Source organism: Struthio camelus, chromosome W (genome assembly GCF_040807025.1).
Source record: "Struthio camelus isolate bStrCam1 chromosome W, bStrCam1.hap1, whole genome shotgun sequence".
Classification (NCBI taxonomy): Eukaryota; Metazoa; Chordata; class Aves; order Struthioniformes; family Struthionidae; genus Struthio; species Struthio camelus.
In genome coordinates, this window is record NC_090981.1 from 7,200,728 (window position 1) to 7,222,589 (window position 21,862).

The following is a 21,862-nucleotide window of genomic DNA, read 5'->3' on the forward strand; positions in this document are numbered from 1 at the left end:
CTCCCCAGCCAGTCCTTCCATCATAGAAGGCTATCAGGTTGGTCAAGCATGATTTCCCCTTGGTGAATCCATGCTGACTACTCCTGATCACCTTCTTGTCCTCCACATGCTTAGTGAGGACCTCCAGGAGGAGCTGTTCCATCACCTTCCCAGGGATGGAGGTGAGGCTGACAGGCCTGTAGTTCCCTGGGTCCTCCTCCTTGCCCTTTTTGAAGGCTGGAGTGACCTTGGCTTTCTTCCAGTCCTCAGGCACCTCTCCTGATCTCCAGGACCTTTCAAAGGTGATGGAGAGTGGCCTAGCAATAACATCTGCCAGCTCCCTCAGCACTCGTGGGTGCATCCCATCGGGGTCCATGGATTTGTGGGTGTCAAGTTTGGACAAAAGACCTCTAACCTGATCCTCCTCGACCAAGGGAGAGTCTTCCTTTCTCCAGCCTTCCTCTCTTGTCCCCAGGGTCTGGAATTCCTGAGGACTGGCCTTAGCAGTGAAGACTGAAACAAAGGCAGCATTCAATAACTCTGCCTTCTCTATATCCTTTGTTATCAGGGCACCCATCCCATTCAGCAGCAGGCCCACATTTCCCCTAGTCTTCCTTTTGCTATTGATGTATTTGAAGAACCCCTTCTTGTTGTCCTTGACATCCCTTGCCAGATTTAATTCCAACTGGGCCTTAGCCTTCCTTGTCGCATCCCTGCACACTCTGACAATGTCCCTGTATTCCTCCCAAGGGGCCTGTCCCCTTTTCCACATTCTGTACACTTCCTCCTTCTGCTGGAGTTTTGCCAGGAGTTCCTTGCTCATCCATGCAGGTCTCCTGCCCACTTTGCCGGACTTCTTACTCAGAGGGATGCACTGCTCTTGAGCCTGGAGGAGGTGATGCTTGAATATTAACCAGCTTTTTTGGACCCCCCTTCCTTCTAGGGCCCTACCCCATGAGATTCCCCTAAGTAGGTCCCTCAAGAGGCCAATGTTAGCTCTCCTGAAGTCCAGCTTTGCAATCCTACTTATTGCCCTGCTCCCTCCTCGTAGGATCCTGAACTCCACCATCTCATGGTCACATGGTTTCTCTGCCTTTCCTTCAGGCATTCTGGAGGGCAAGCCCAGGCATCAGAATTAGAAAGATAAAGAGATAGTACACTTCAGGACTCTTCAAAAAAAATCATTGTTGTAAACAGTAAAGACAGATGTGGGTGACCCCACCCAAATGAATTTGTCACCACATCCAATAAATAAGCAAATATTAGTCCTTTTTTTTCCACTAAGATGATCAGCAATTAACTATTTAACAAAAGTTTAGTGATAATTGTTAAATGGCAAGATTTTTAACATCCCATTGACATAGAGGAAATAATTATATAGCGTTGCCAGCATGACCAGCACTGTTGCAAGAGCAGATCTACACCAGAAGCCTAGCTATGCTGTGGAGCCTCCGCAGTTCGTTCCATGCCAGCAGAGCCCCGCAGCGAGGATGAGGGAATATTGCCAGCAGATGGAATTCTTCCAGTTGAGCGACATCATCTCCCCAAGGTGCATTAGCACTCCACTGGTGTAGCTGCAACCACACAAGGGCTTTTGCCAACAGAAAATATGGTTTTTCTTCTTTCCTCCATGCTTTCAGGCACTGTAAGGCAACCTAAAATTTGGTAGCTTACACCAAACACAGACCCGCTAAAGCACAGCTAGTGCTTATATCTGCAACTGTGCTGGCAGCATAACTCAGTCACACAATTTAAGCCAGCTCCATAAACAGAATAAACCCTTTTGCTAGCACAACTATTTTATACATATACATACAGGCATGCATATGCATGTATATATGCATATGTGTGCATATAGTGTTTTCACTAACAGCTATTCTTTTAGAAGCGTGCAGCATAGGCCTGGCTTACAACAGTTCCTGTCTCAAACAGTTAATAACAAAAAAAGAAATGGAAACAAGTCACAGAACAGCAAGATTAAGCGTGTGATGCTTCTTGCATTAATAATGGTACTTTTTCCCCCTTAAGTGAAATTTTGAAGAACTACAGGATAAACAGAGCAAGGATGAAGTCAGCACTGGAGGAAACAGACACCCGGACAATGGAGGAAACAGAAAAGCCTTCACAAAAGACAGATGCCACAGGGCAGGAGGGGGTGGAGGAATAGAAGCAGAGTAAAAACAAACAAGCAAGAGATCCTTGTGCAGGAAAACACGTCTTCAAAGGACTTTCCAGACTCTAAAGGAGAGTAACAAATTCAAAACCACAATCTTAAACAAAACAAAAAAAATCACACAAGATGATCTTAAATTCTCTCTCTTGGTCCAGACTAGACAAAGGCTGGTTTTCTGAAACCAGTTATACTCTTCTGACCACTGTCAGTGCAAGTCACTTAGAGAACAAAGCTCTTTTTTCATTTTAGACAAGTACATATTGCTTGTTCTGAAGATTCAAATGCAAGTCTTAAATCTCTAGAATGAAGCTGTCAGCACACATTGCTTCTGGCTGGCAGAATTTGCCAGCACATATTAGGCTTTTCTGGGGTAACCATAAGTTCCTGCTATTACTCACCTTCTAACCAAAAGTCTATGTATTTGCCTTTTTTGCTACCGTTAGCATGCTACTACCATCCAAACACACTTCAATAGCATGTTCCTGCTGCCACAGCAGCCAAAAAATGACCAGTTCAAGCATGTACCAATTTGAAAATGACTTAAAGGCATTACTCTTCTGTGCATTTTTTGGGTTTTTTTTTTTTTTTTTTTAATTTTATCACCGATTTATAATTACCTTAAAAAGTATTTCTTTGCCTTCCAGACTCCTTTATGCTCCAGAAATTCAAAGTAGTTGAAGATGAAGGCAGCAATGAGAGTAGAAGGGCTTTTTGGTAAATTAAAACCCAAAAGTTAATCCAAATGCAGTAGTTCAAACGATGCCCATCACCATTTATATTAAACCCTTTTGCCCCAACTGCTACTACAAATATATTTCAGAGCTTCAAACAAACAAACAAAAAAAAAAAACCACACACACACACGACAGTCATGAAAAAAACGTTACCTTCTTTTTTTTTTTTTTTTTAAAGTTGTTTCAAGTCACACACTAGCTTTTTGGAAATTCCCTATGAATTCTGCAGTGACTTTATCCTCCCAAATATCTATCACCTTTGAACATGCACTAGAGCAATCCGTTTTTGCTAATCATTGCTTTTGCTATCTCAGTGCTGCTGCTTATGACCATGTTTGATTTTAAGAGCTACAGCTAGTCAGCACCTTTAAAAATAATTTCCTGAAAATGAACAGTACTAAGTGCTATACAGGTCAGTGACCTTAGTTCAGCAAGTATCTGGGGGGTGAGGGGAAGCACAGTTACCAGATACCAGGAATCCGGCAGTAGTTGATGCAAATTCATCCACAGTCTAATGAGGTACAGCAAACTGCTGTACAAACTGCCTCTGCCTTGCCTTTAGGCTTTCTTAAAGTTATCCTACATGCCCCATGCTATTCTCCCTCTGCATAAGAGCAACAAAAGCAAGCTTCTCCCTTTTCTCCCAGTCCTCCTATGCAGATCCCTATCTCTATTGTCCATGTTGCTTTTCCACCAAGTAGACTGTAGCATGTTGCTATTTTTATGCACCTTTCCAATCTTCAATACTTCCAGTATGCGTCTACCTGTATCTTCCTCTGGCTCCTCTGCACTACCATACAGAATCACGGAATGGTTGAGATTGGAAGGGACCTCTGGAGATCATCCAGTCCAACCTCCCTGCTCAAGCAGGGTCCTCTAGAGCATATTGCCCAGGATCACATCCAGGCGGGTTTTGAATATCTCCAGGGAAGGAGACTCCACTACCTCTCTGGGCAACCTGTTCCAGTGCTCTGTCACCCTCACAGGAAAGAAGTTTCTCCTCAGGTTCAGATGGAACTTCCTGTGGTTCAGTTTCTGCCCATTGCCTCTTGTCCTGTTGCTGGGCACCACAGAGAAGAGCCTGGCCCCATCCTCTTGACACTCCCCCTTCAGATACTTGTACACGTTTATGAGATCGCCTCTCAGTCTTCTCTTCTCCAGGCTGAACAGGCCCAGCTCCCTCAGCCTTTCTTCATAGGAGAAATGCTCCAGCCCTGTAATCATCTTGGTAGCCCTCCGCTGGACTCTCTCCAGGAGCTCCATGTCTCTCTTGTACTGGGGAGCCCAGCACTGGACACAGTACTCCAGGTGAGGCCTCCCCAGGGCTGAGTAGAGGGGGAGGATCACCTCCCTCCACCTGCTGGCAACACTCTGCCTAATGCAGCCCAGGAGACCATTGGCCTTCTTGGCCCCAAGGGCACATTGCTGGCTCATGGTCAACTTGTTGTCCACCAGGAGTCCCAGGTCCTTCTCGGCAGGGCTGCTCTCCAGCAGGTCAGCCCCCAGCCTGTCCTGGTGCATGGGGTTATTCCTCCCCAGGTGCAGGACCCTGCACTTGCCTTGGTTGAACTGCAGGAGGTTCCTCTCCACCCAGCTCTCCAGCCTGTCCAGGTCCCTCTGAATGGCAGCACAGTCTTCTGGTGTGTCAGCCACTCCCCCCAGTTTAGCATCATCAGCAAACTTGCTGAGGGGGCACTCTGTCCCTTCATCCAGGTCATCAATGAATACATTGAACAAGACTGGACCCAGGACTGACCCCTGGGGGACACCACTAGCTACAGGCCTCCAACTAGACTCTGCGCCATTCACCACAACCCTCTGAGCTCTGCCATCCAGCCAGGTCTCAATCCACCTCACTGTCCACTCATCCAGCCCACACTTCCTGAGCTTGCCTAGGAGGATGTGATGGGAGACAGTGTCAAAAGCCTTGCTGAAGTCCAGGGAGACAACATCCACTGCTCTGCCCTCATCTCCCCAGCCAGTCCTTCCATCATAGAAGGCTATCAGGTTGGTCAAGCATGATTTCCCCTTGGTGAATCCATGCTGACTACTCCTGATCACCTTCCTGTCCTCCACATGCTTAGTGAGGACCTCCAGGAGGAGCTGTTCCATCACCTTTCCAGGGATGGAGGTGAGGCTGACAGGCCTGTAGTTCCCTGGGTCCTCCTCCTTGCCCTTTTTGAAGGCTGGAGTGACCTTGGCTTTCTCCCAGTCCTCAGGCACCTCTCCTGATCTCCAGGACCTTTCCAAGATGATGGAGAGTGGCCTAGCGATAACATCTGCCAGCTCCCTCAGCACTCGTGGGTGCATCCCATCGGGGCCCATGGACTTGTGGGTGTCAAGTTTGGACAAAAGATCTCTAACCTGATCCTCCTTGACCAAGGGAGAGTCTTCCTTTCTCCAGACTTCCTCTCTTGTCCCCAGGGCCTGGAATTCCTGAGGGCTGGCCTCAGCAGTGAAGACGGAAGCAAAGGCAGCATTCAATAACTCTGCCTTCTCTATATCCTTTGTTATCAGGGCACCCACCCCATTCAGCAGCGGGCCCACGTTTCCCCTAGTCTTCCTTTTGCTATTGATGTATTTGAAGAAGCCCTTCTTGCTGTCCTTGACATCCCTTGCCAGATTTAATTCCAAATGGGCCTTAGCCTTCCTTGTCGCATCCCTGCACACTCTGACAACGTCCCTATATTCCTCCCAAGGAGCCTGTCCCCTTTTCCACATTCTGTAGACTTCCTTCTTCTGTTGGAGTTTTGCCAGGAGTTCCTTGCTCATCCATGCAGGTCTCCTGCCCGCTTTGCCGGACTTCTTACTCAGAGGGATGCACTGCTCTTGAGCCTGGAGGAAGTGATGCTTGAATATTAACCAGCTTTCTTGGACCCCTCTTCCTTCTAGGGCCCTACCCCATGAGATTCCCCTAGGGAGGTCCCTGAAGAGGCCAAAGTCAGCTCTCCTGAAGTCCAGGGTTGCAATCCTACTCATTGCCCTGCTCCCTCCTCCCAGGATCCTGAACTCCACCAGCTCATGGTCACTGCAGCCAAGGCTGCCCCCAACCTGCACATCTCCAACTAGACCTTCTTTGTTCATTAGTACAAGGTCTAGCAGCACACCTGTCCTCGTTGGCATCTCCACCACCTGAGTCAAGAAATTATCATCAATGCTCTGCAGGAACCTGACTGTTTGTGCCTAGCTATGCTCTCTTCCCAGCAGATGTCAGGGTGGTTCAAGTCTCCCATGAGAACCAGGGCCTGTGATCATGAGGCTACTTCCAGCTGTCTGTAGAAGGCCTCATCAATGACTTCCTCCTGGTCAGGTGGCCTATAGTAAACCCCCACAACCGTGTCACCCATGTTACCCTGCCCTTTAATCCTTACCCATAGGCTCTCAACTTGCTCTTCATCCACCCCGAGGCAGAGCTCCATACATTCTAGTTGCTCCCTCACATAAAGGGCAACTCCACCACCTCGCCTTCCTGGCCTGTCTTTCCCAAAAAGCACATAGCCATCCATGACAGCATTCCAGTCATGTGGGCTATCCCACCATGTCTCTGTAACTGCAATGAGATCATGGCCCTGCAACCGCACACAGATCTCTAACTCTTCCTGCTTATTCCCCATGCTGCGTGCATTGGTATACAGGCATTTCAGAGAGCCAGTCAAGCATGCAGACTTCCCAGGAGGGCTGCAAGAGGATCCTCCATAGCCATGTCCCATGCTGTCTCCCCTGGTTGTATGCACCCGCTGGAGGCATCCTGACTTGAGCGGTGTTTTACTGACTCCCCTGCCACTATACCACTCCCCTTCCCCCATCTTGCCTAGTTTAAAGCCCCCCTTACCAGGCTGGCCAACCTGTTGGCAAAGACACGCGTGCCCCACTTGGTGAGGTGGATCCCATCACTCCCCATCAGCTGTTGATCTTCAAACAGGGTCCCATGGTCATAGAAACCAAAGCCCTGTTGCCAACACCAGCGGCGCAGCCAGCTGTTAACTTGGAAAACTCATCTACTCCTCCTCCCATCCTTTTCCCTCACAGGCAAGACTGAGGGGAAAACGACCTGGGCTCCCAGACCCTTCACCACCATTCCCAGAGCTCTGAAGTCCCGTTTGATGGTTTCCAGTTTGCCTTTTGTGTCGTTAGCACCCACATAGAAGATCAGCAGAGGGTAGTAGTCCGATGCATGGACAAGCCTTGGCAGTCTTTCCATGACATCTCGTATTCAAGCCCCTGGCAGGCAGCAGACCTCTCTGGACAAGAGGTCAGGTCGGCAGATAGGTGCCTCTGTCCCCTGCAGCAGGGAGTCACCCACAACAATCACTCGCCGTTTCTTCCGGGGGTTCCTGCACAGCACAGGGTCTGGCAGGCCAGTTGCCTCCCTTGGAGCCATGCCCAGCCTCTTCTCAGCTTGGAGGGCGCTAAACTTGTTCCTCAAAGGCAAATCTTGAGGAGGAGCAAGAGCCTTTCTCCTTCTACGAGAGGTCACCAGCTTCCAGCCCTCTTCAACAGTGTTATGATGCACCTTTACACATGGTGCTGAGCCCTCTGACAACTCCACTGCAGTGGGGCAGGGGACTCCTGGAGCTGCACAGTCTCTGAGAACGCCCTGTCAATCTCCCGCTCATCCTCTCGGATGCTACGCAGCCTACTGACTTCCTCCCATAACTCCTTTACCTGATGACGCAACTGGTCAACCACAGCACACCTCACACAGGAGAGCTGACTGTCAGCCCAGGCCCCAGGCACTCCCTGCAGCCTGACACCTGTAGAGCTGCCTCTGCTGTCAGAGGGTCTGTCTGGGTTGAAGCCTCAGACACAGCCGAGGCAGCGCCTCCAGCAGCCACTGGGAAACGTGCTCTGCGGCGTGTCATGACCATGCCCCGGGGAAGGATACACCACTGTGCAAAATGGAGAGGTGCCTTCTGTGCCTTCTGGCACCCTTCTGCGCAAACCGCTGCGCAAACTGCTGCGTCTGTTCACTGCCTCTGTTGGCTGTGCTCCGGGCCTGGCTCTTATATAGGCCCCTGCCTAGCAGAGACTCACAAGGGTGCTTGACCCACCCAATCAGGAGCCACCTGAATCAAAAGCCCCAACTCCCTCTGACCAGGGCAGCCCAGAGAGCTCGTTAGCAGCAGCCCCACCTAGCTAGAGCTTCCCAGGAGAAGTCAAGTCAAGGCCCCCTGCAGTTGTCCTTGCCTAGCTCTCCCTTCCTGCTAGCAGCAAGCACTGTCTAGTTCCTCGGGGGTCCCCAGAAAGTCTCCACAACTTCCAACAAGGCCCACAAAAGGCCCAGGCAGAGCCCAGACACTGCTGCGCAAACTGCTGCGTCTGTTGGCTGCGCTCACTGACTCCCACTGACTCCATCTCCAGTCACCCAGTTACAATCAGTCTGTATACTCTAAACCTCAAGAGCTCACCCTTTCTCCCACCAGCACACTGACATTTTTATCACTTCAGTATACCACAGTCTTTGCTTCAAAACTATTTCCTACATCCCTTCAGATCCGTAGGCTTTATTTATTCTTTGCACCTCTCTCCTACTGTAAAGGAGACCAACCTACAGCTTTACACCATTCAACATGTACATCCTTAACATTTGTTTTCTCTGTTCCTGCTCATGTTTCAGGATAATTTCATGACCATGCTTTGCATCTTCCTTGCTCAATTAACACCTCTGCATTTGATTTCATCTCACATGTAGTCCCAGATGAGTTTTTCTTGTCTTGGCCAACTGATTCATTCTTCCCATCCAACTCCTTGCTCCTCCCATTCCACCACATCTCAGACTTCTTTGAGGAGAAGCACTGAAGTTCACATCACTTTTTATTAGTCTCAGCCTATTGACTGTTCACCTACTCTAATTCTCCCACTTACCTCACTTTGAATGTAAATGCAAAGCAGGTATTAAGACAGCAGAAGGTACAATCATCTCTTCAGTCTGTCTCCTTTTACTTTCTTGCTAACTTAGGGGGAACGTGGGAAACATTCTCAAAAACCATCCTCAAACATGAAAAGCTATTCTGCCGACACATCTTGATTTAAAGCACCTCTCTTAATCACTCTCTAGAGGAAGCAATCCTCTCTTCTAGAACTAGATAACCTACCCTCCATGCCTACAATTTTTACCTATGTAAAAAGGTAGTGAGCCTCTTTATTAAGGCTCACTAAACATTTTCTGTAATCTGTCCAAAACCCTACTCTTCCAGCATTTTGATCTGACTTTGGTCCTTTCCACTCCACTGAAATTATTCCTTCCAAAGCAATGTTAGATGCAAACTCATTTGGATGCAAGTTCAAAGAGAAGGAATCATCTCTAGCATATCAATTGCCTTTGCTTCTATCTGCCTAACTCTTCCTGAAACCTCATCCTCCATTGACTTTTCTGATCTTATTTGCTGCTCCACCTAAACAAGATACTCCTCATCTTACAAGTTCCCTCTGCACCTCTCTCCTACTGCAAAGGAGACCAACTTACAGCTCTACGCCTTTCAACACATCCCCAACATCTGCTCAGCATACAGTAATCTAGTAAGTGGTACCAATTCAATACTGGTAACTCACATGCTTATCTAGTTGGAATCTACCTCCTTCTCTTTGCATTAGTAGTTGCAGCTGCACATCTTCAGTTTTGAGCTTGTTAACTAGTTCCCCCCCAACCATCTCCCTTTCATTCCTTTCTTGAAAACTGCTCAGCTTCATAAGTTTGTCACCACATACATGGTCTCACCTTTGACTTGTAGCCTGAACATTAGCTCTAGAAAAGAAATGCACTTATAAAAAAAAAAATGCAAGATTTTTAAGATCCAAAATACAACTTTTTCTATCTACCCACATAGCAAAATCTGCAAGTTAAGGGGAATCTGACCTGCAACTCTTACATTTGACTAATGGATATGATCTTGCCCTACTCAGAATGTCCCTGGAAATATTTTCTTTTCCAGGAAAACACTGTCTCATTTAGACACCACCAGCACCCTCTACTGCTGCTTCACGGTCCTCCATTCCCCTATCAGTACAGGAAGAAGGAATATATATATATATATTTATATATAAATAGTGTGTGCATGCACATGTTAATCTAGCTAGGTTTCCATTGCCTATTCATTCCTATTTTGCACACCACCTCCTCGGTGTTCTGTTTTGAGTAGGACAAACTACCAATAAGCATCAATTAAGCTATGTTTCCTCAAAACTTAGCGGCACTGACAAAACCACACCCCCAAAAAACTGACCATAGTTTGGGGACTAGCATTTTGGGAATACCAATTGTCATGCTGACAAACACCATCTCCATTCACCATCTATATTAAAAAATAAGTTACAAGTCTTAAAGCTATTGTGTTCTAACAGCGCATGACAGAATCCTTGCTTGTAATTAAGGTTTGTATGTATTAAAGGAGGGGGGGGAAAAAGCAGCCAGGAAGTTTCCTCACAGCTCCTACTGTAAGAATTTAATAAATTCAGACTTGGGCTTACCAAGTTTATATGTTAAAAGTGAGGACAGCATCTTGTGTTCATTCAATTTCATTTATTTAGAACTAAGCCATTTCTCCTCCCTCCCCCTACATTTACTTTGCTTGGCACATAATGCAGATCACAGCTGAGAAGGATCTAGAGTAATGCTGCTTAGCTCTTCCCCTGCAGTAAGTTCTGCATTCATTTCTGTTCTAGTCTGTATTTCTATTTTATAATGAAACATACAGCCTGGTTATTTATAGGCTTTTCCAAGGATTAACTACACACTCACAAGAATAAACCCTCAAGAGATTAACCTCATCCTCCCAAGCTTCACATGCTACAGTCCCAAAGATAGCTGACAACCACAGTCAAGGAGAGGAGGGGGGGGGAAAAAAAAAAAAAAAAAAAAAACACCACCACACCACACACACACCTCACAGTAATCCCACATTTTGCTAATCCCTTTAGCCAATCACCACAGGCAACAGTGGAGCCCCCTCTGAGGCCTATAGCTCAATCTGTCTCAAGAGTATTGTGAATCCAAAAAAGATACATTTCACAGAACCATTAACTCCCCTCAAAAGGCAAAACAAGACATACTTCAGTACTCAGTAATGCACTACCTAAAATGCAGTGCTAAAAAAGATTCCAGCTTGCTGCTCATACAAACATCTGAAACAAAAAAAAAAAGTATGTTCTACTTTCAAATTAATAAACTAGGTAGTTTTATAAGTAAAGAAACTTAATAAAATTGCATAGCTGACATCTGGATAGACCAATAACTGTCCCTTACCCTTCCTAACATGAACTTTGAGTACCTTTGATTTTTCAGCCTGCTGTTTAATCTCAAAAAAAAACCAAAACAACAAAAAAGCAAACCCCATCCACAAACACACACACTACACACACACACACCCCAAACCACCCCTTCAAGTCAGACCATGATAATCTACTTAATCCTTTCATATCATGATCTGTATTCTCCCTTAACCCCAAATGTGGGCACTGCCTACAGCTGCAACACTGAGCAGTACCAAGGAGGTAACAGATGCACGTATCTTTTATGGTCAAAGGTTTTTGTTTTGGTTAAGTATCTAGTAAGTCTACTACTTCATTGAAATTTAATACATGTATTAAATGGCACCATTAAAAAAAAAAAAAAGTGATATGCACATTGTTTAGCCACACTGCTACCCAATATCTGAAAGGTAAAAGCCCTCAGAAACATGCAGGAATAATATAAGGCCAGAGATACAACTGTCAACAGCTAACCACCCATGGTTAAAACTTCTACTGCAGGAAAGAACCAACACAAAGGATTAGCACTGCTTACAAGCTCACTGAGTCTAACTATATTTCTTTTTTTTTTTTTGAAAACACAATTGAACATGTCAATTCACTCATTCTTTCTCTTTAAGAAGAAACTTTTTAAAAGTTGTAATTGCATGTGGTACTTGTAGATCTTATTGCTTTTTAAAGAATATATTGTGCAGATTTGAAGAGCTGAATGACTTACACTCAGGACAATGCTACCATAACAACTTCGGCAAATCAAATGTTGCTATCCTAAGAATGTTTTTAAATATATTTTGATACCTATTTCTTTTTACTGCATAAAACATTTTAAGACTAGCCCATTTAAAAAATGCTTTCCATTTCAGATTTGTCCTAAAGAAATCATTCATTAAAAAGTACAGTTTTCTAATCTTTGCTAATCAAATATCAAATGTACATGTGGTGTATTTCAGAGATCAAATCATGTATTCATAAAGTAATTTGTTACACAAGCAAAGCATAGAGGAGATTGTGACAGATACAGATGTAATTGTGTGGGTTTTTAAAGTGTGATTAGCAAATCAACTAAGTAACAGTCAAAATTTGATATGAAGGTAAAAAAACAGCTCAGATTTGAAGAGGGAGTATGTTTATGCAAAGCTAATCTGTCAAGTGTAATAAAGCAGCTTGAATAAAATTTAAGCTGAAAAACCACTGAAGCTCCCCATTTCAGGATTTCAGGGAGGAAAAAGCTATTAAGAGGAAATGAAGGTCACCTTCCCAGTTTATTTCACCTAATTGACTGCCAATAGCTCACTACAGGCAAGTAGACTGAAGATTTGCAATTGAGAAACTGATGAAAGGAGAGTTTTCAAGCTGAGGCTCATTCTTTTAATCCTCCCTCACTCTTATGTTTTTTTTGTTGTCCTCCTCCCCCCCCCCCTCCCCAAATCTACAGTTGGGATGTAATTTTAAGCACAGATGGATTAACTGGTTCTATTATCTGTAGACATCATTGGACTATGGCACTGTTAATCTGTACAGCAGCATGTCTAATTATCATTACAAAGTGTCTGAGGGAACTATAAGACCTGCAGGGCATCTTCTCACAAACAATTAACAAATTGATTTTATTCATATGTGAGCACCTTGAGTAGATTCAAATTACTCATTTATCAAAGGACAGCTTCTTGTTTCAGCTACTTCTTTCACTTAGTCTAGAAGGGCAGAAAACATGAGAAATATTCTAGACTAAGTCTAGAATAATATAGACTTAGAAATGAACTCATGCAGTATGGTTCACAAAGTTCATTAATACAAAACAAATGACTTGTGATTGACAACCAGTCACAAGCAAGTAGTATTAACTTATGTCAGTATATTTAGAAGCACAATTTCACATTGGTGAAAGGCTATTAGTTGTCTGACACAATGTTCTAATACTACTTCAAAAGCAAGTGATGTTTCTTTTTAAATTCATGAAAGATTCACAAAAAAGGGAAAGAAAGAAGAATAAATAGTTGTACAGGCTCCAACTCAAGTGTCACCAAAAGCATGAGGCAAAGGTAACTAAATCAACTGACATACAATACCTACAAACAAACAAGCAACTGTCCTAATCACTATCTTTCTTGCAGGGAAAGTTTTGCTATGCACTGTATTGTTGCACAAAACGATGTTCTGACACAGGAAACTGCTGTTAATCCCTGCTAAAAATCTGTGCAAACCAAGTCAAACATATTTGAGCAATATTAGGCATCAAAACAGTGTTAAATATCAAAATATTAAGCTTACTTTAAAAATAGCAAAGCAGTAAGGTATGAAAAACAGGTTATACACACTGTAGGAGGTAGACCTGGAAGGCCACGTACCCCGATGATGGCATTCAGTTCAGCCATGGTCACTTGCTTAGCACGTTCTACAGCTTGGGCCACTTGCTGCTGATGCTATTAAAGTAAGAAGGGAGGCAGGGGGGAGGAATTTATGTTGAAGTATTGACCACACCAAATCATACTAAAATAAAAACAGGACCACAAATACTGGAATAATCAGTTTCTCTGTAGAGGTTCAAGCTATCTATTACAAGACACATCCTATGCAGGTAAGAAGCAGTGTCCTATTTTTCACCTGCTCACCAAAAGCAGGTGAGAGCCCTGAAGGCAGTCAGTCAGCTCACTTCTATCCCCATGCCACTTCAGTATTAGTTTTCTGACAAATTAATCTGTCTCTAATCGAGTTGACAGGACAATAATGTCAACTTCAAACTAGTGTCAATTTTAACATTTATATACTCTGTGCCCACACAGCAAAACCTAATGACATTTCAAACAGGAGGAATAAGCGTTTCCACCAATCTCAAGAATTATAAATGCTCTTTGCAAACTGTAGAGTTTAAAAAGGCATATCCAAAATAACAGGCTTCAAAAAATATAACAGCAGCTGCCTACAATATGCTACAGTCACAGTCATTCAGACCAGATCTATTATGCAGGTTTGTAACCTTAAACAATGGTTTTGCATTTGAGCTCACCTTTTACACCAAAATCAGATTGAATTTTGTAGACAAGACCAGCATTCTTATTTCACTGGACTTACATTTGACAATTGAATACCAGATAAGCAATCACCACAATTAGAAGTGAAAGCATTTTGTTACATTGATAATATTTTACAGACTCCTCCTCTCTTCAGAGGATGAATGAGGCTGAGCCATTGTCACTAGTTTGAACTCAGATTTGTTAGACCAAATTAGCAGGGGTTTTTTTTCTTTTCATAACAGATGTTCCTTACATTTGTGCATTGTGATAAAATTAACATCTTAAAATTAGCTACTTTGCAAACAGAAAAGCAACATAATTGCACTTTAACAGCGTAACAGTTTTACTTACTTCCTGAGACAAAAATGGGATGACTTGTGCACAGATTGTATTCAATCTCTTGGCGATTTCCGTCTATAGAAAAAAAGTAGATATTTTGATTAAAATTGTGTTTTAGGCTTGTTCCCATATATCAACTAGTCTACAGGATCATATTAAATTCACACACTGGAGACAACAAGAAAAATTTGCGTCTTTATACTACTGCAAATATAAATAGTTAGTATACAGGCCCAAATCAGGGCATAGATTTAGTTAACTACTTTAGGACTTCTGCCACGTCTCAAGTACCTAATCTGTATAGACACTTAAGCACAAATCTGGTCCTTGTACATAGCTCATTAACAAGTACGACAGTTTTTGAAATCCATTAAATCCAAGATAAAGCCTTTTAGAAGGTACATTTATTAACTCAAATTATCAACCAGCATAACATGAAGGTGATGGGCATGGAAGAAAGTCTTTCACAATCAATTTTACAACTTGTATCTAGCTTTAAAGTCTAGAAAACAAGTTAGCTGCCTTGCAAAAATTAAAAAAAAAAAAACAAGAAGAGACAAACAGCACACAGAGGGCTGAAAACAAGACGCGGTATGAAGGATTCTTGGAAGAGGCATTTAAAGGTGAGAGAAAGAGGGTTTGCCAAGTACGTACTGCAAACAAGCCAAACAAACCAAATAGGATGGAAAGAAAAAAAATGGGGGGGGGGCGCCACCAAGGAACATAAGTATATTCACGAAGGTGGAGGAAAAAACTGCTGGTACCCTGAACACAGGGCAAAAAAAAGATGAATTAGAAGGCAAAATTAGTTTTGCTGACAGCAAAAAAAGCCATCAGGAACACAAATGAAATACCAAAACATAAGTGAGGCAGAACAGAGACACAACAAATATAGACTTCTAAGGAATCCATACTGAGAGTATTAAAATAACGCAGATAGGAAAAGAAAAGAACTAGATCAGAAAATATGATAGTCAATACTAACAAATTAGTGAAATCACAAAGTAACAAAACCACAAGTAACAAAAGAACAATAAACCTAGAAACCAGTAGAGGAACAGTAAAGGAACAATCCAGAGGACTATCAACTTGCCCCTTTCCCCAGTCGATCTACTTTTACAGTGATTGTCCCAGTAGCAGAATATCTGACCTCACATCAGAACTAGAAAAAAAGTACCCTTCCGAACTGCTCATCATATACAAGCAGCATCCCCACTACTCATCCGTGGTTCCAGATAAACTTGCATGGACATATCATAACTAAAAACGTTTATTTCCAGATTACTTGCTGCTGTTACAAGGGCCTGTTAATAGGCATTCACACTGAAAGGAAGGAAACTGAAAAGACTATTGTATACTTCATAAGAAAAGTCTGCTTATATTTAAAAGGAAAATTGCCTACTAGCACTCTTTCCAACCCAAAGTTAAATATATTATTTAAAATTATGTATCCACTATGAGATTTCATACATCTGATAGTGCAGCCCGTAGGTGCCACACAGGCGAGCATGGGACTCTTATCTGAAGAGGGGCTTGCTCGGGGGGGCTCCCCAAGGGTTAAGGGGCCCTGGGTGCACCACAGCCAGAGCCACCACACTGTGGGGTTGCCGTAGCCCTCTAGTGACCCCATGAGCACTGAGCAAGCCTAGTCAGCAAAGGGGAAGTGACACCGCAGACTCACACTGTAAGTGTGAGTCTCACATCTCGGTACTGTGGAACTTTGCACTGGGTTATCTGTTGGCCATCCTGTTGGTGACTGAGGCCATCTGTTCTATCGTGTAGCTGTGGTCTGGCATTGATCGATTGGATAATGAGCTAAGCCCGGGAAGGATAAAAGGAAGTAAGCCACATACCTCTGGTGTGGACTCGGACTCACCGTCAGCTGGCCTGCGGACCCGACAACCCACCCATCAGCGGGGACGCCCCTGATGCCAACTGCCAGGGAGAACCTGAATCCTCTTGGCGCAGCTCGAGCGTGGTGAGAACAGTCCGGGGAAAACTATACCAGAGGGGTGGCCCATAAGGACAAGGAAAGGGCGAGAGCGGTCATTGCACCGTGCATCCGTGGCTTAACCATAGAGCTCTGATAGGTGTATTCTATTTTTAGCTCTTTACTATACTTTTTAGCTTTGTTATACTTGCAGATTGTCTGGTGTTAATTGTTTAGTGTTGTCCAGTGTCTGTCATACGTGTAGAACTGCTTAGCTCTAATAAATTCTCATATCTGACAAATGCTGCTCTCTCGAGTTCAGTGCAACTAACCCTGGGAGCCGAAAGAATCCCAGATGCCCCTCTAGTGGCGTGTCACAATCTCTCATCTGCTGTCCTCAGATATTTAGCAAGTATCCTCATTCACAAACATGTTTGGAAATTATTTTTGTTCTCTAATGAGTTTCTAAGGTTAGGTACTGATACACATTTCACCTAATCTTTCCTATCAGAAGTTGCAAGAGGTTGTTTTCAGTATTGAGAAAAAGCAAATTTCATGATCACTTTAAATATAAATCTGACTGTGCAAAAGACAATGAACTTTTCACCTTGCAAGGTGAAATCTCTTTGGAACAGAGGTCAACCCTAAATAGTTACAGCTAAAGGCAATCCTCCACATAAATGTATTATTTCCCATCCACAAACACTGCTACCAATACTCATGTTTTGCATGCACATTCCACACAATAACACTGTATTTAATATACTCCCTAATATTCATTTCACTGAAATATCCCAACGCAGCTACAAGAGTTGCACCCATCTTTTAAACACAAGGGAAAAAAAAAAAAAATCTGAAAACAGACTAGATCTACAGCAATATTCTTCTATACCCAAACATTGCAGGAGTTCTCAAATAATGTGACGAGGCTTAGATTTTGAAAACCAGAGGCTCAGTAGGAATTGCATAGGATGCTTTACTTCTCAACCCTCCTGCACTTCTTGCCCTTTCCTAAAGGTTTCAGCTTACATATGCACTATCATATAAAATTGAGAAGAATACTGTTACTGGGGCTAGATTTCAGGATTAATGATAGTCTACCTCTACCATGCAAGTGTTAATTTTTCATTAAAGAGTTCAGGAAGGAACTGAAGCAGGGATGTTCTTCATCCATGTACAAATGGTGAAGATTTTAAATTTAGATACAGACAGGATTAGCGTTACTAAAACACTATTCAGTCTCTACTGAGAAAAACTGCCATGACAATTCCTCTAAAAGTGAATTAGTTTCATTCTTCAAAGCAAAAACTTTTTTTGAAGGAGTCCAAGAGAACTTGGTTAATCAGGACTTATGCCACCAATTACTGATGTTTAGAATAAGCTATATTTTCCAGATTTGAGGCTTATGTTTGGTAGCAAAAAAAAATTAAAAAAGTTATCAGTTACTTCCAGACATCCTCCAATTTAACATAGTTATTATCTAACTGCTGATCTGAAGACATGGTAGGGCAGTCAGAAGAATGAGTAAACAAAGAATTCTGCAAACAGCTGCTTGAGTAGAGACAAACATGACTAATTGCCCATACTCTCTGACTCTCTGGTAAAGCAGGCTGCAGAAGCCTGCATCTCTCATGAAAGCCCTTGTAGCTCTATGGCAGCTCTTAGTAGAGCATCTCAAGTGTCCTTAATTGTTCATGTTCTTAATGCAGAGCCTCTTGAATACATTCATTTTTAATAGAGGACTTGAGCATGAGGCCTATCAAAGAATAACAAAACTGCTTCATTCACCGGTTCTTGCTGTTGCAGTGATTGTCTTTTGATTTATTTGCAAGTGACAAGTTTGTCAGATCCCTGACTGAAGTGCTACCCCCCTTTTTGAGGCATCATTAAAGATTAACATGAAAGAATTCAGCTGCATTTTGTAAGATGAAGAAACACAAATTGTTGACTCAACTTCACTTGTGTAACTTTTTGCCTTTGTTCCTTCCAATTAAGGACTTCAGTTTGGCAATGGTTAGGTCAAAACATTTACGTGTTTGTACTTAAGTTTGTCTTTTGCTAAAATGAATTCTTAACATAATGACAAAAAACAAAGCAGCCAAACCAGTTACTAAATATAAGATTCACTTACATAAGTCACTTCATATACAAGCTCTTTCTTAACTGCTCAATATACTTGTAACTACTTATTTTTCTTTTAAACAATGCACAGAAAAAGAGTATTACGGCTTTTTCCTTCACAGTAGTCTATTCCAGATCATTTTGCATTATGACAGCCTGTACTTTCCAAAGCACCATATAAGAACTCATACTTAAATCAACATGATTTCATAGGTAACTACCTATTTTTGTACTGGAATGAAGAACATGGAAGTATAATACAAGTACCCAAGTTTTAGCTACATTTCTCACCACACCTATCGCCCATGTATATTTTACCACCAATGCTGGAAGCCCAAGCCACTGGAGCCACTCTCTTCTCATGGAAGAATGCAACCTTCCTTGGAGAACTAGTCCATCACCCTTCAGCTTTAAAGATTTTAATTTTTTTCCTTCAATCAGCATCTACAATTTTTGTCAGAGCAGCGACTTCAGTCATAACATAAGCAACCCTGATAGCAAGGAATCAAGGACTACCTGAATTAATCTAAAGCAAAGATTAAATCTTACAACACATGCTATTGTGACAATTAGTTGTACTACGACAACTGCTGTATTATCAGCGTTGAGATGCCTCAAAACTATGTAGGTCTACCTTTATAAAACAACGTTCAGCAAAAAGGGCTGTGGCACACTAGGAGAAGCTCATTATTTTAACTGAGTTGCAAATTGCACTTCCTACGTCACAAAATTAGATCAATATTTGAAAGCATTCTGTGGCCATTTCTTCAGGACAGACTTTTCTCATTTATTACATTTTTATTTACTTAGATTATTTCAAGACAATTGAGAATCACATTTGTCATTAGATTTGTAAGAATACAGCCTAGGAATAACATGACTAAAAAGAAGAAAATCCAAAGTTTCAGTTAACATTTTTTTTTTTAACTCCAACTGGAATTGTTGAAGCAATATTTACTTAAAAGTATAGAATCCTAGATGTTTATAGAAGTTATGGCTTTGTCTTTACACTATACCTGAAGACTCCCCAAATGTTAAGTTGTGCAATTGATAGGTACATATAAAAAGATGAGGGAAAAGTATTCCGTCTGGTTGAAAGCTGATAAGACAAAACCTTTGCATGCAAAGTTTCATACTGTTTCAGTGAAATCAGCATTTTGCCCAAAAAATAATCCAGCAACATCAGCCAGTGTACTCATGCAGAATTTGACTATTTTGTTAATCCTTAAATCTCTCCCTCTAAAAGTCCTTTCTATAGCTACTAGTTCTATAAGTTAAAAAAAAAAAAAAAAGGATCATGATGTTTTAAGGATTATTTGGGTGGGGGTTTTTTGATTACTTATATAGAGGTTTAAGTAGGAAACTCATTACAAAAGGGGAAAATATTAAAGTATTTTTGTAGTAGGAACAAACATAACTACACAGAATTTACGTAACACAAACACAGTTAAGGTGCTGAAAAAGCATATCTTAATTCACCTCTTTAAAGAGAAAAATCAGAGAATCAGCCCTTAATGCACAAAAAAAGAATATTAAGACCATCAAATCACATTTAGAATTACCTTTTAAAGCTTTTGTAAAGTACTTTGCCTCCACTTATACTTTCAACACATAGAAAGCCAAGTACAACACTGAACTCCTTCTAGATGAAGGAAATTTACTCCCTAGTGGATTACTATGTTACATGGTATAAATGGCAGGAAGTTAAGGCCAATGTTGCACTATTGGTCATTACTGAATATTGGAGATGATCTGTGGTGAGGATGGCAGGGAGGGGGAGAAGGCGGCTACAAAGGGCTTGACCTCAGACTGATTTTCATCTCCATCTGTCTAACAGACATGTGGATAAAAGCCCTATTTATGGGACATGCTTGACCATTTTTAAAATCCCTGTAGCAAACCAGAAGTCAGTTAAATATTATATTTAAAAAAAATCATTGGGTAAGAAACTGCACGCGCATATTTTAGTCTTCATCAGTTAAAGTTTAGAGCCCACTTTGTATTTTCATTTTCCAGCAGAACTGCTGAAATAAGCGGTACAGTTAAGCAGTGAAGCCTTTATTCTTGCTGTGATTGTGATCTTCAAAGACAACAAAAAGCATATATATTCATAAAGCACACAAAACAGGCATTCCACAGCACTTAACTCTCTGCATGCTTTCTAGAACTTTACTACAGAAAGACTCAAGCGCTTCTAAAAAGTTTTGCTGCTAAAAATGGGGAGGGTGGGAGGTAGAGGTATAATTAATTAAATATTCAAATTTAAGTATTCAAAAGCCTCAAATGATTAAGGTTAGCATTCTATGAACTTTGCTGTTCATGAGTTATTGATTCCACGTTGAGCACTGAGATAAGCATATATTATTAACACCCTTTTATTTAAAACTAATACACTACAGTGTTTTGGCAATGACTGCAAGAGGAAAAAAGAAAATAAAGGCAACGTGCTATTTAAAAGTTTAGGCCCCTATAGTATATCAATGTCAAACAGCATGTCAAGCTAAGATTCAATTCAGGTAAGTGCCACTGCCAAATTTTCTTGTTCCCAGATGTGCTTTAAGATTACTTTATTACTTTAAATTTAATCTGTTCCAACTCGCATCTCCATGACAACATTGGCTAACCCTGCAAATCATTTGGGTAATTGGATATCTTATCTTTCTATTGCTCTCAAATCGAATGATTCTGCTGGAATTGTAACAGCCAATCAAATTTACAGGCCTCTTGAGTAATAGACTCCGAGAAGTAGCCACATTCATCTCCTCTTTACAGCCATATTAACCAGTACGCGACAAACTGTGGAAGTTGGCCTTCAAACTATATTTTAAGTTATAAACACTGTTGTTACTGATATTCTCACCAATAGGAGGGGGTGGGAAGGTTTATTCTCAACAGAGAGTTGGAATTCAATCTGACAAGCAGCAATGGGTAGCACTCATTTCAGTAACTGGAACAATCCCTGTATTTTGGGCATAAGCTGTCAGTTTAACATGACATATCATTAACAAATACAGCTTTTCCTCTGTCTCACATTTGTACTACTCATTTTAATTGCAAGGTCAGCCACCCACAAAGTGATATTAAAACCCCAGAAGACTGACATGAAAAAAATCTTTAGCTACAGAAAAAAACAAAACACCACCATATTGCAGGTGGGGGTGGGGGGAGAAGGAAGGAACAAAACAAAACAACAAAAGCTCCAAGTGATAAAACCACAGAACACTAGATAATTTCCAAAGTGAAAATAATATTTTTATGTCACTATCCAAACTACATTTCTCTGAAGTCTTAGATGCAAGTTTAAATTACAGAAAGGTCATGTTAT

At 42.1% G+C, this 21,862-nt stretch overlaps 1 protein-coding gene across 8 annotated transcripts in view; it reads right to left on the reverse strand.

The window, feature by feature from the left end:
- The window catches only part of LOC104152781 (transducin-like enhancer protein 1), an 85,045-nt gene that overhangs the window by 46,057 nt on the left and 17,126 nt on the right, over window positions 1-21,862 (reverse strand). For 2 of the 8 annotated variants that reach the window (XM_068926252.1, XM_068926251.1), the window contains exons 5-7: window positions 16,363-16,485; window positions 14,499-14,561; window positions 13,482-13,556 (exon numbers count right to left, since the gene is read on the reverse strand). In XM_068926252.1, the coding sequence (XP_068782353.1) occupies window positions 13,482-13,556; window positions 14,499-14,561; window positions 16,363-16,485 (261 nt within the window). Of the gene's footprint in view, window positions 1-13,451; window positions 13,557-14,498; window positions 14,562-16,362; window positions 16,486-21,862 lie in introns of all 8 variants that reach the window. The other 6 variants (XM_068926249.1, XM_068926250.1, XM_068926255.1 and 3 more) reach the window with 3 other exon arrangements.